General features: G+C 54.8%; 1 protein-coding gene across 1 annotated transcript in view; it reads left to right on the forward strand.

Annotated features, from left to right (window-relative positions):
* ABCG1 (ATP binding cassette subfamily G member 1) overlaps positions 1-14,461 on the forward strand; it is a gene marked incomplete at its 3' end in the record, with an annotated part of 51,457 nt that overhangs the window by 36,471 nt on the left and 525 nt on the right. Inside the window, exons 3-9 of the mRNA XM_079705301.1 lie at positions 3,261-3,378; positions 5,237-5,369; positions 7,687-7,737; positions 10,668-10,813; positions 10,975-11,098; positions 11,796-11,910; positions 14,135-14,333. Coding sequence (XP_079561427.1) covers positions 3,261-3,378; positions 5,237-5,369; positions 7,687-7,737; positions 10,668-10,813; positions 10,975-11,098; positions 11,796-11,910; positions 14,135-14,333 — 886 coding nt within the window. The remainder of the gene's footprint in view (positions 1-3,260; positions 3,379-5,236; positions 5,370-7,686; positions 7,738-10,667; positions 10,814-10,974; positions 11,099-11,795; positions 11,911-14,134; positions 14,334-14,461) is intronic.

Raw genomic sequence — 14,461 nt, forward strand, 5'->3', positions numbered from 1 at the left:
CCGCAACGGAAGAGGCCACAACAGTGAGAGGCCCGCGCACCGCAAAAAAACAAACAAACAAAAAATAAATAAATAAATAAAAGAAAAACAGGTTTCTGATATTAGAGAAGCACCGCCCGAGAGGGTGGCTGCACGTGAGGACGCTTCTCAGCTGGCCGGCCTTGCATCATGTCGCACATACGCCCTGTCCCTCGCTCCACGTCCCCCTGGGATCCCACGCCCCTCCAGAGCAAGAGCTGGGGGGCCGGTGACTCACTTGGCTCCACATGTATCACTTTAGCTCTGGGGTCCACAGCCAGACCCCCAACTCCAGTTTGCTGGCTGTAAATGACAAAACCATGGTCTGCAACCCCGGTCTGCCCGCCATTTCCCCTGAAAGGCCTGATGCTCCCCCAACTTCCAGACCCATGTCTGTTCCTGGCGTCCTGGCCGTGAGTGTCACAGCCTGTGGGAGCTCTCTGGCAGTGTTATTATCTGGTGCCCCCGTGTGGACCCCAACACCACGGGTCACAGTGAGAGCAGCACCCATGGGCCCTGCTGGAGGGAAGGGACCCCTCAGATCCCCAAAGTGAGGCTGTCCTCAGGCGTCATGACCCAGGGGCAGGCTGCACGTGGCCTCTAAGTGGCCAGTGGTCACCTCAGCCATCCGTTTCCCTAACCGGGCGGCTCCCGGTTGCCAGGGGACCAGCTGGGGATCGGCGCTGAACCAGGGGAAGAACAGCCTAAAGGAAGGTTTGCTGCGGAGTAACCCCGATGCCGCCTGAACCCCCAGGAGGACAGTAATGAGCAGACGCCCGGCATTAGTGCTCCCTTAGTGATGTCACACAAGTCCCCTGGGCCCGGGCCCCAGAGCACCTGGCCCCCCTCCGCAGAGCTCCATCCCATGGGGAGCCCACACTGGGGCTTGACCCTGCAGGGAGGGGGCCCTGCTGTCCCCCAGCTCTTCCCTCCATCTGTCCACCATGTGGCAGACGTGATCTTTGAGGGTCCCCGACCCCCAACCCTGGTCTCCTTTGGCTCCCCAGCTGTGTGTTTGCCCACCTGCCATCACCCACGTGCCGGGGGTAGGAGTCTGACTCACTTGCGGTCCTGAGCTGCTCCCCCAGGCCCCCCTGCCCCCGTCCGTCTGCTCCTCGGCCCTTCCCCCCCAACCACGGGTGACCGTCTCAGGTCTCCCCAGGTGACTGCCGCTCCCCGTAACGAGTCAGGTCGCAGGGCCGCGTGCTACCTGCCTTTTGCTTCCGCTTCTCTCTGCCTGATTAAAAGGTCCTCAGGGACTTGCCATCCAGATCAAGGAGGCAGCTGGTGACAGGCTGGGTGTTTAGGGTGTCCCATCTGTGAAAGACGAGAGGCGGCTGGGAGAAGACTCCCCAGACCCAGGCTGGGGCTCGAGTAGACACACAGGTTTGGGGGTCCAGGGAGCGACTAGGGGCAGAGTCCAAGACCAGGGCTCAGTCGAGGGCTCCACAGGCCCTTTCCTCATCAGGCCCCTTTCAGCTCTGCGTGGGAAGCCAAAGTACCGCTTTTGCCCGATTCTGATCATTTAAGGGTATGTCCTTGGAATGTTTCTCAGGGACTGAGAAGTGTTTCTTCTTTTTTTAATTTAATTTTTATTTTATTTTATTGACTGCGCCGCAGAGCACACAGGATCTTAGTTCCCCGACCAGGCATCGAACCTGTGCCCCCTGCAGTGGAAGCGCAGAGTCTTAACCACTGGACCGCCAGGGAAGTCCCTGAAAAATGTTTCTGAATTAGGAGTCTTTAGATGAATCCAGTTGCTTCTATTTGATTCTTTGTAGCTCATTTGAACAGTCTGCTTGAGAAAAAGCAATGTGACTCCGTTTGGCATGTGTAGTTTTTTTTTTTTCCTTTTACAAAGCTCTCGGGTGGAGATTTGGCAGAAAGTCCAAAGCAATGTGATGCAACTGCAAAATGATAAACTTTTAATTACTAATGAATTATTAATATATGAATCATTTAATTATAAAGTAATGATTTGTGAATAAATTCTATACAAATAATTTATACTGGTAGAGATGAGAAATAGAACATTCATACATGAGATAATAAATTAATCACTTAATTGATAAAGGCATGAGTCGACCATTATGGTGGGTGGTGCAGCCCTGGGTTAGGATCTGTTTACACTGGCTCTGGGGTCCTGGACAAGTCGCCCAGGCCCACTGGACATCCAGTTCCTCAATCCGAAATGAGAATGGTGGAGTCCTCGTACCCTAGATGATGCCCACGAAAGGGCTTTGTAAACTCTGAAGAGCTTTATAAAGGGCTAATTGCTAAAGGGCTTTGTAAACCAGTGCACTGGTACTTATCACTGATACACCCATGACATGCAATCGAGGAAGTAGGCAGAGGCATCCAAAAGACCTGAGGTCCATTTTCTTGCCCAGAACTCAGCATTTTCATAAATACTATGGCAGGGGTCCCCAAACCCCCCCAACCAGGCTGCACAGCAGGAGGTGAGCAGCGGGGGAGCGAGCGAAGCTTCATCTGTATTTACAGCCGCTCCCCATGGCTTGCGTTACCACCTGAGCTCCGCCTCCTGTCAGATCAGCTGCGGCATTAGATTCTCATAGGAGTGCGAACCTTACTGTGAACTGCGCGTGCGAGGGATCTAGGTGGCACGCTCCTTATGAGAATTTAATGCCTGATGATCTGAGGGGGAGCTGAGGCGGTGATGCTGGCGCTGGGGAGTGGGTGCAAATACAGATTCTCATTAGCAGAGAGGTTTGACGGCACAGAGACCATAATAAATCTGTTGCTTGCACACTCACATCAAAACCCTCTCAGGGAGTGGCAAGTGACAATCAAGCTGCATCTTACGGAGCAGACTGGACATAGCCACACACTTCGAGTGCCACTGTCTCCCATCACCCCCAGATGGGACCCTCTAGTTGCAGGAAAACAAGCTCAGGCCTCCCACTGATTCTGCATTATGGTGAGTTGTAGAATTATTTCGTTATATATTACAATGTAATAATAATAGAAATAAAGTGCACAATAAATGTAACGCGCTTGAATCATCCCGAAACCATCCCCCCCACCGCCGTCCGTGGAAGAATTGTCTTCCACGAAACCAGTCCCTGGTGCCGAAAAGGTTGGGGAATGCTGTACTCTGGTGTGAAAAACCTTGCCTTTGGCCTTGGTTCTGCAGCCAGGTGTACTGTGTGTTTGCCTCTGCAGTACTGGGGGCAAAACCAGTGAGTCCTGGTTTGAAAATGAATGTGATCCGCTTTTCACAGGATACAAGACCCTTCTGAAAGGAATTTCTGGGAAATTCAACAGTGGAGAGCTGGTGGCCATCATGGGTCCTTCCGGGGCCGGGAAGTCCACGTTCATGAACATTCTGGCCGGATACAGGTGAGCAGACCCTCGCCCCACGGTCAGCCAGGGGCCAACAGGATGAATGGTCCATCCCATCACTTCTTAAGGCTCTGGGCAGGCTCCCGGGAAGCCGGAGGGGTGTCTCACATTAAGAGGCTCTGGAATCTGTGAAGGGAACAGAGCTCCGGCACTGGGGGCATCAGAAGGCAGCACCTGCTGGTTGTCACCTGGTGGTGGTGAGTGGATGCTGTGCTCAGGAGAGGGAGGTCCTGGGGCAGAAGGGCCAGGCCTTACGGGACAGGAAGTAATGGAGAGATCCAGGTTGGGGAGGGGGACGGCAGGAGAACGCTGAGACAAGTATGAATGAAGGTCAAAGGTAAGATGAGCCATTTTCAGAAGAAAAGCAGCAGCGTCAGGCTAGGGCCCAAAGCTCACGCGACTCTTGCTTGTGGCCATGTTAGCTGCTCCGACGTTTGGAAACCACAGCTCTCGACATCCTGTCCGGTGACGTTCATGTAAGAATGATGTGAAGACTGAATCTTCAGAAGTGTTTACAAAATGCTCTCTTAAAGCCAGTTCTCTTCAGATCTCATGGCTTCCATTTGCTACTTCAGCAAATACATTTAAAAAATAACTTCATTTACTGGCAGAGAAAGATAAATTCCGCCCGCCCCCTTCCTTAGGACTTCTAAATTACTCTTTAAAGATGAATATTAGGATTTTTTAAAGTCTCACTTATGGCAGATTCCTGTCTGTTGTATTCACTTCTAAAGGTGAGAGCCAAACTTCCAACACCCAGCATCACGCTGGGGACACGGGAGGGGAGATCAGCTGTTTTTCAGCTCATCCCACACCCTCAGCTGCTGTTCAGCCTGCATGGCACGTGGCTGTCCTGGAGCCACAGAGGGCAAACTGGAGACAACTGAGCTCCCAGCCTGGTCCCCTGAAATGCCAGTTGATCCCACCCATTCCCTGGAGGAAAGCAGGGACCCACCACAGGGCCTACGGTCACAGCAGTGGCCTGGATGAAGTTGGACACCAGATATAACTGCACTGGTCTCCATAGACCCTCTGTGTTTCTGTTCTTCATGGCATCGAGGAGGCAGGGCTGGAGAATGGGGATCCTTTGTAGGATGCCCATGGCTCCCACTGTGTCCCTGGGCTGAGATGATGCACCCAGAAGAGCATCGGGCCATAGTGATGCCCGGTGGGTCTGTGGATGGGGGAGTGAGCGTGGCTGGTGGGGCCATGCCCTTCCGTCTCCACAGTACACATAGGATGCCCCACCTCCACTGTGGTCAGAGAGAACAGCTTCCCATCGCTTGGCCGAGGAGGGTCAGGGCGCAGACGTCCTCCTCTTTGAGCCACCTGAGCCCAGGGAGCCTGCAGTGGTCCTCCCAGTCAGCATCATAGTCATGCAACCCCCAGGAACTGGTTCTGATGTCGTGGCCACACCCCAGACTGAAGATCCTTGGCCTCTGGGGCCTCTGGGGTGGTTGGTGTAGCCTCGGCGGCACACAGGATTGTTCATACGCCCATCTTATAAACCCCTGCAAAGCCCAAGGTGTGCGTGGGACCTCGTGGCTGCGTGTCGGAGCATCCACGTGTATCTCCACTGGTTTGGTCCACAGGCGCCTGTTACGAACGTGCTCTCCCAGAGAGGCCCCACGCTCACCTCTCCCTTTCCACGCTGAGTCTTTTCTTTGTGCAGTTCCCTCCTCTGAGTTCTGGTGCTGTTCTGGGCCTCGCATCCCTGCCTGGCTTGGTGTCCCTACTGGTCCAGTGAGAAGATGCCGGGAGGGGCCGTCCTCTCTCCCCTCTCCAGGCCCTGGAAGAGGAGGAGGAGGAGGTGCAGGAGGGATGGGGCTGACACGTCCTCTCGCTGGCCTTGCAGGGAGACCGGCATGAAGGGTGAGGTGCTCATCAACGGCCTCCCGCGGGACCTGCGCTGCTTCCGGAAGGTGTCCTGTTACATCATGCAGGACGACATGCTGCTGCCACACCTGACCGTGCAGGAGGCCATGATGGTGCGCGTCCTGGGGCCTGCGGTCCCTCACCCGGCCATCCCCCTCCCTCCTGGCAGGAGACAGCGCAGCGCCCGGCACCCCTCCCTCACACAGAGTCCTGACACCGGCTGTGCTATTTGGACAGCTTTGCCCAAGGCAACCCCTCAAGGCCCTGGGTTCTGTAGACCCTGGATGACGAAAGCGAGGTCAGGTTTCTGAGGTTATTACCCTGGCGGATGTGAGGGACCGCTTCCAGGGTGACCGCAGTCCTGCGCCCCAGCTGAGCCTCTTCCCTTCTCATCAGTGTTCTGTGGCTTTGGGCACAAGTTCCAGGCAGTCTGGTGCCTGGGTTAGGGCCCCGAGGGTCTCGTCCTCTGACTCACGGGCCCGCCAGGTGGGGGTGAAACCAGAGTTTGCTGCACACCAGTTGGGTCCCAGGCCTTCACCTTCATAGCCCGGCACGGTCATCAGACGTGTAATCCTGCAAAAGCACACGAGGAAGGGCGCCTCGGAGAGTTTAGCAGTTAGCCCGGGCGTCCTGTACAGTGTGGTCCAGGATGGCCTGGCCCAGCTGTGCTCTTTGGACAGACCATGACCCAGCCAAGTACCAGGTGGACAGGGACCACAGTGACCCACCGTGGGCCATGGGAGCCACTAGAGAGCCTCCCAGCCAGAGGAGATTGGAAGGTCAGTGGGCCGCCCTTGTCCGTCATGGAGCGTGTGTGCCCGGGGCTGCCTGCTGTTCTGCATCCCCTCGTCCACGGCACAAGGCGGCGCCTGACCTCCGGGCCTCTCCCGGCACGTTTGGGACCTTCCCAGCTGGTCTGCCTTGTACTTGGGCAGTAGATAGGCATTCCTCTTGGGCTACTACGGGTGAAGCGTTGCCCTGCACTCTTGACTCGGATGGTGCAAGGCTTCCTCTCTGTGGTGTCGCATCTTGTCCGAAGGGCAATTCCAGGAGATCCTTAGCTGAGCAAAGAGAAGCAGGGAAGGTGTCGGGTACGTGATCTGCCCTCTGACGGGCTCCCCCAGCATCCGTGAGCACTGGGCACCCTGACCATGTAGCTTCCCTGGCCTCCAAGTGGGCATACTGATGGGGGCACAGGGAGCTCAGGAGGTGTTTGAAAATAGGGTGGTAAAGTTAGGAAATACAAGATTTCTACCAACCCTGTGGATCCCTTAATCGCTACTTCACCTTCATCTGGGGTGACCAGAGTTTCGCTTGTCAGAATTGCTGCATGAAGTCCTGGGTTACTTGTCTGAGAAACTTCACTTTGATTTCCAGCTCAGTCACTGCTTTCTTCTGCAAACAAGGCTGGTGACTCCTGCTGTCACCGCCATCCTCCCCCAACCTGTCACCAGGCTCTGCTGTGAAATCCATTTATTTTTCAGAGTTAAAACCAATTAGATTTTGATTTTGAGAATTTCACGATTCCTTTGATAAATACAGTTAACCTGAGTTAATGAGAAAAAGGGTACCTTTCACTCTGCAGGGTCCTGTCCCACGTGTAGGGACGATATTGGCCACCAGCCATTGGTGGTACATTTCCATGTGCTGCTTCTGACCCTCCACCACCAGGCAAGCCAAGATGTGACACTTGGTGTCACATGGCAGGTGGCTGGCCCTGTCTGACTCTGGGACCATGGCCCTTGGGCCCCTCGCTCCTGCGTCTTAGTCTCTCATGGAGCCTCGGGACAACCTCACTAGCTCACCGGGTGGGCAGGTTCTAACCTCACCACTGTGCTGATGAGGAAACCAAGGTCCTTGCTTCCCAAGGTCACAGGCATTGGCAGAGAAGAACCAAGGCTGATGTGCTGGGCATGGTGATGGTTAGTCAGGGTTTCACCAGGCAGGGTCAGGGGCCCCATGGTGTGCTAGCAGGCAGGATTTGAAACAAAACAAAACAAAACAAGAGCAACAACAAAACTGGAGTTCTTATATGTACCACTTACCAATTTCTGTGGCATAAATACTCCGCTATGCATAATTATAAGCTATCAGTGGTTTAGCAGGTGGCTTGTGAAATTCCTGAATATGCACCAGTCGGCTTCAAGCCCTTGATGCCTGGGGATTCCTCATCTCTCAATTGCCCACATCTAACTTCCCTCGGGGCACAGCAGAGAATCCCCTGAGGTAACAGGATGCATCCCAGGCATCACTGCTCTCCTGGACCTACCTTAGTTAACCAAGGCAGCTTGGAAGCCCAGATCTCTGAGGATTTCCTCCATCACCTGGCGGCTCAGCCCCCTGGGGCACTGGGCCTATGGTCGCTGAGTGAGTTTGTCCTGTTGCCGGCCACCTGTTCTGATTCCACACTGTTGCCTCCATCCCCTGCAGGTGTCTGCACATCTGAAACTCCAAGAGAAGGACAAAGGCAGAAGGGAGATGGTAAGTGTGTTTGCTTGGGCCACAGGTGGTCCAGAATTGCCTGAAATCCACTCAGCACACACGCATGGAGGGGCCTTTGGGGGCTGGTTGAGTTTGTGGCTGGGCCCCGGCTGTCGTCGTGTGGGTGACGGTGGCATCGCGGTGTGCGCCTGGGCTGGCACACACCCGGAGTGACCACGCCGCCGGGGACTCTCAGACGCAGACACACAGACGCAGTGAGGATGTGCAGGACACCGGCCTGAGGACCCCGCCTCAGGGTTAGACCCAGCGCTCTGCCCTTTCAGTGTTTAATACACGTTATGCTCCATTGTGGTGTTTTTTTGTTTGTTTATAAAACACCAACCATGAAGATGGTTCATCATTCATTTAAAAATAGGGCTTCCCTGGTGGCGCAGTGGTTGAGAGTCCGCCTGCCGATGCAGGGGACACGGGTTCGTGCCCCGGTCCGGGAAGATCCCACATGCCGCAGAGCGGCTGGGCCCGTGAGCCATGGCCGCTGAGCCTGCGCGTCCAGAGCCTGTGCTCCGCAACGGGAGACGCCACAACGGTGGCGTACCGCAAAAAAATAAATAAATAAATAAATAAATAACCAGAGTCCACCCCGACACATGTGGAAGGAGAAATTGGGTTCTTACGTGTTACTAATCAGCCTTTTAAGAATAGCACAAACAAGTTTCTGGGATGATGGAGATCTCCTAATCCTTTTCATTGCTTTTTTCTGCTTCCCTAAAACCCCAGGGAGCACGAGGGTATTGGGTAAGCAGACCCCACAGGGAGCGCCAGAAAGCCCCACTTCGTGGGGAGGCCTGGTTTATATTTACACATCCCTGTATGTTTACGCATTGTCCAAGGGAAACTCAACTTAGCTGAACCTAACCCTAACCGGACTGTGTGACTGTCTAAGCAGAGGACTGCTGCTGCTGAGGGCATGCCCTGACTCATTTCCCTCCAGCCCCTGTGTGTACCTAGGTCCTGGTTGTTTACTTCTCGAGGAAACACAATAGAATGGAATGTTCCAGCAGGTGGTAGAATGTTGCCCACCTCCCTCATTTCCCAGAAAAGCAGCCTCAACCCTCGAGAGCCCCCAGCGAGGAGCCTTCCTCAGGAGCCAGTTCTCCCAAGGCCGGAACATTGTTCTTTCTGATTAATTTTAAAACAAAACCAGCCTTCAGGGCGTCACTCTGGAGAACCGGGGACCAGAGGCCATCACAGGGCGGAAACGGGAGGGACTTACCTTGACCTCCACCTCCAGCATCCTTCCGGTGGGGCTGAGGGCAGGTGGGGATGTGGTCTTTGTTTTGCACCTTCCGCCTGGGTTCCCGGGGACGCCTGGAGCCGTGTTGTCCTGGGAAGGCCAGCAGACGGTCCACGTGAGGGAAAGTGTGCCTGAAAGATGGCCTTTTCTGGGCCACCACGCTGACCTGCCTTCCCGGGAAGAGGCAGTGGAGCTGGGTTAGGGCTCAGCAAGGGAGAGGCCAAGCAGGATTCAAACCCAGATCTGTCTGACCCGCCTGCTTCCTGGCCCGTGGAACCGCTATCCCCTGACTCTGCCTGTCACCAAAGCCACGTTTTGTCCTGACCGTGCAAGTTATTCAAGAGCTGGGCTGGACATTTTCTTCCTTGTGAGTTTCTTCTCCTTTTGGATGACCTCATCTCCCCGGAGAAGCCGCCAGACTGGGGTCCCCCCGCTGCCACCAGGAGCTGGGACGATGGCCCAGTGAATGCTGGCGGGGCCTCCGTGGCAGGCTGTGCCCCGAGAGGTGAACCTGGAGTTGGAGGCGGGGAGGGCCGCTGACCCCGGGAAGACGCTGGGATGGACCCTGAACGCTGAACACTGCGGCCGAAACGCACGCCACAGCCTGCACCGAAGTCCGCTGACCTCCCTGCGCCCCGCGTCGATACCGCATCAGTGACCGGGCGGGAGCAGCCGGGGAGGGCTCAGTGCACAGCGGGCTGCTTTGTATCTCGGTGCCCAGGCTGCTTCCAGGATGGCATCGGCAGGGCCGCTGAGGGAGGTGGGGACAGCTTTAAGCAGTTTCCTCACCTTGCTGCTGAATCAGAGACCTTCTTTGCCTGTTTACAAGAGTGAGAGGGGCTTCACCCCTTCTTTCTGAGAGGCCCGGCCTGCTTGATTGTGTCTACAGGAGCTGTGTACACTAGTAACAGTGTCAGTAATAGCTGCCTTTGAGTAAATTCTTACTGTGTGCCAAGCATCTTATCCGCTGCGCCGAGTCCCCTACTTACGAACGAGTTCCGTTCTGAGAGCACGCCTGTAAGTCCAATCTGTTCATAAGTCCGAGAAAGTTAGCCTAAGGACCCAACTAACATGATCGTCTATATGGTACTGCACTGTAATAGGTTTATAATACTTTTCACAGAAATAATACATAAAAAACAAACACACACAAAAAATAAAACATTTTAGACATCACAGTACAGTACCTTGAAAAGTACCGTAGTACAGTATAACAGCTGGCACACAGGGGCACGTTCGCGTCTTTGAAAGTTCGCAACTTGAAGGTTCATATGTAGGGGACTTACTGTATTGCATCAAACCATCAGGGTGGCCCTCCCCTTTGTGCTGGTCAGACACCTGGTCACTCGTCCACCTATGTGTTCACTGACCCACACTTTCTGCAGTGTTTATCCAACATCTTCCCTGACCCGGGCCCTGAGCGAGGCTTACAAGTGAAGGGACTTGACAGGTGACCTACCGGCAGGGGGCAGGACCGGAACTCCAACCCGGGACGGCCTGGCCCCAGCACTGTCTCTCAGCCTCCTGGGCTCACACTTGCCTAGTGTCTGCCACCTTGGCAAAGGGCAGGCGTGCGAGTGGGCTCGGGGAGGCAGCTGGGGGTTCCACGTGAGCCCTGTAGATGGCTAGGGGGGCAGGTGGTCCCTGATGCCACTCTGGCTCCACTGTCCCCCAGGTCAAGGAGATCCTGACGGCCCTGGGCTTGCTGTCTTGCTCCAACACACGGACCGGCAGCCTCTCGGGCGGCCAGAGGAAGCGCCTGGCCATCGCGCTGGAGCTGGTGAATAACCCTCCGGTCATGTTCTTCGATGAGCCCACCAGGTAAGCAGGAGTCATGGAGGCAGGGACCCCTGCCCTCCCTGCCGGCAGGAGGGGACACCTCCTGAATCCCCTCCCCTCCCTGCGCAGACCCAGCCGGGACACTCTGAACGCAGGGTCTGGCTGGGGACCACAGGCGTCTCACGGTGCCCCTTGCCTTGCAGCGGCCTGGACAGCGCCTCCTGCTTCCAGGTGGTCTCCCTGATGAAGGGGCTGGCGCAGGGGGGGCGGTCCATCATCTGCACCATCCACCAGCCCAGCGCCAAGCTCTTTGAGCTGTTCGACCAGGTGCGTACGCCTTGCTGTGATCAGCCCGGGCGAAACCGAATCCCGGTACTCACGGCTTCCCCTTAGTTCATTGGGGTGTCTTCATTTCTGAGTGGCTTTAAGTGTTATGTTTCTTAAGATTTGGGCTCCATAAGCAGCTCAGGTGGCAGGACCGGAGCGGGTAGGAGAGTTGGCCAGTATCCTCTCTCTGGGGCTGGTGTCCGGCTGTGGGGTCTTGGGCGAGTCACTGACATTGCTGAGGCTTCATTGCCCAACCCCTCGTGACAGTGGGGGAGTACTTGTCATACAGAATTAGATAGCAGGTTGTGATATTTGGACAATATCATCTCTTTTATAAATCTTAGGTTTTGATACTATCATGAGCAAAAACAAATGTCCCAAGGAATGAAATGTGTGTAGCTCCAATATCCTTCCTAAGCAGGTGGTTAGCATGAAGGGAAAAAAGCAACATAATAATAATTCCTGGTCATATGATATCCTCTGTTTTCCCTGACTTATCATGGATTTCCATTGAGTCCTTGGGAGGTAACATAAAGCTCTCCTGAGAGAGAAACTGATGGATTGATGGATGGGTGGATGAATGGCTTGTTGAATGTATGGGTGGTTGGATGGATGGATGGATGGATGGATTGAGAGTTTCTCTTGCTTTACAGAGGAAGGCAGAGTTGATGTTTCCCTTCTCCGTACTTTTTTCCAGCTTTATGTCCTCAGTCAAGGACAGTGTGTGTACCGGGGAAAAGTCTCAAATCTTGTACCGTATTTGAGGGATTTAGGTCTGAATTGCCCAACCTACCACAACCCGGCCGATTTTGGTAAGTAGAGCCATGACCAGCCGGAAAGAAAAGAAAGAGGGTCTTTTTTATTCTTGGTGGGTTTCCGCTTTTACCTGAAGCCTCCTAGTCAAGAATTACTTGAATATTCCACAGATAGCTCAAGTGCCGTCCTGAGGTAGAACTTTTAAGACCAAGTCAAAAGAAGTTTTGTTTCCTCCAGATAAAATACCTGGGAACTACAACAAGGGATCCATTGTTAGGAGAAATATTTCCACATACTTTACTCTGTGACGTTTCTAGTCTAAAGGAAGTTATTTCTGAAAAGAAATCACCTTAGAAAAAAACCCTTTTGCCTTGATTAACGGAGATGTAAAATGCTGATTTAAATTTTGACCAAACCCAACAAAAAATGTGACCCTGGGAGTCCAGAGACCAGGCTAATGGTCCGAGTTACTCCTCCTGACTCGGAGGTCCTGAGGCTGGCGCTTCCGTGCTTTGCAACTTGTGATTTATGGGCTCCACCTCCGGTGCCCCCGGGGCTCCTGCTCTGGCCTCCCCTCTTGGCCCAGGCCCTCCAGAGCACTGACACCGATGTCTGAAGTCACTTTCCCACCAGATCTGCCCATTGTGCGGCACACACGTTTACCTGCAAATGACAGCCTCTTCAAGTCCCATGCCTCCCTCTTCCTACTGTCAGATCTGCCCTTCCTCACCCTGCTCTCCAAGCGGGAGACCTTGCACCCCCCTTGCCTTCTCTTTCTCTCGAGCTCATATTTACTAGACCACCAAGTGCTCAAACAGCCTGACCCAGTCCTGTTCTCTCCCTCCGCCACTGTGTCTGGGGTCCCTTCTGGCCATCGCATCCTGCTTTCCTGGCACTGCTATAACAAAGCACCACAAACTGGGTGGCCTAAAACAAGAGAAATTTCATTTGATCACGGCTCTGGAGGCCAGAAGTCAAGGTGTCTACAGGACCAGGCTCCCTCCTAAGGCTCCGGGGGAGGGTCCTTCCTTGCCTCTTCCAGCTTCTGGAGGCTCCAGCATTCCTTGGCTTGTGGCTGCATCCCTCCAGTCTCTGCCCCTTGTCTTCACACGGCTTTTTTTCTGTGTTTCTCTGTGTGTCTCTGTGTGTCCTCTCCTCTTATTATAAGGGCAGTCTTCGGATTCAGGGCCTATCCCAAATCCAGGATAATTTCATCTCAAGATCCATAACCAGAAAATTACATCTGCAAAGAACCTTCTCCAAATAAGGCCACATTGTGAGGTTCCAGGTGGACATGAATTTTGGGGGAACACCCTTCAATCCACCATAATTCTCCTCCTTGGTCTCCTGGTCACCGGCCTTTCTCACTCAGTTGTTTTACCCTCAAGCATCCAGACCCCGCATTCTCTACATGTCATCTCCCAGATAGTGTTCCACAAGACGCTGTTGCTGGGACATGCTTCTCTCTTAAAAGAAGGGGCTCTGACGGAGCAGAACCAGAGTGCCGTGAGCTGGAAGGACGTGAGGGCCGAGGGAGAGGAAGAGGAGGCTTGAGCACCTTTAAAGGCAGGGATGGATCAGGTTGATAGCTACCCAGTCGTTCAGGAGAGAGGACGGTCGGGGACGGGTGCTGCTGCACAGGGAGGGGCAGTGAGGTTCGTGGCCTGTGAAGAGGTGAGAACCTAGAGAGGAGGATGACAGGAGAAGGCACAGGGCCCGTGGGACGGCAAGGAGGGCCCCAGGAGGGGGAGGTGTGCCCTGCCGGGGGCTTCTAGGTCCTCAGTATCACACCTGAGGAGAGGGTGAGACATGGGGAGAGAGTGGCCGTTTGGAGGGCGGTGGGTGTGAGTGACCAGCAGAGTGGTCAGTGCTGGCTCGTCTGGTGTCATCCATCGTGACGTTCTGGTGAGGACAACCTCTCCTGGTGTGTGACCAGATGGAGGATGGCTTAGCCACCCCGGCTCGGGAAACAGACGGCTGGTTTTGCCAGAGGCAGGGGGGTCCCTGCGGGCTTTGCATTAGCAAGAATCTTATTCGGGTGAGGGGCTGGGACCCACACCAGGAGGGACAGGATGGGGGAGAGCAGAGGGCAGGTGGGAGGGCAGGACGGAGCATCAGTCGCCGGGGGGAGTGTGGACCCAGGAGAGAAGGGGCCGCGGGGGGCCTTGGACAGTTTGGGGTGCAGAGGCATGACACCGGGGCCAAGGAGGGAAGGTGGAGGAGATGGTCCCGGGGGATCTGAGAGGTGGGCCTGGTGGTCCATGATCTCGACGTCCCCAGGACGCCGAGCGCACCTCCCGCAGGACCCCCGGCACTTCTCCTTGGTCCCAGAGAGCGGCCACGGCGCCCGTCACTCACCCCCGCCCTGGGAGCTGCCTTCCCAGCAGGAATCCTGCTTCCGTCTGCCCTCCCCCCAGCTCCAGCTCTGGTGCTTGAATGCCCACGGCCGGCACTCAGTACATATTGGACAGATGAATCAGTTAACAGATGCATGAGCTCATGACTTCCCGGGCTCTCCGACATCGCATCCATATTTGCGTTTTCAGGCTCCTGACGTGATAAATGGCCTTGCCTGGAAGTTTAGAGCCAAAAGAACATGGGTCACTA

This window comes from Hyperoodon ampullatus (assembly GCF_949752795.1).
Source record: "Hyperoodon ampullatus genome assembly, chromosome: 5".
NCBI classification, from domain to species: Eukaryota; Metazoa; Chordata; class Mammalia; order Artiodactyla; family Ziphiidae; genus Hyperoodon; species Hyperoodon ampullatus.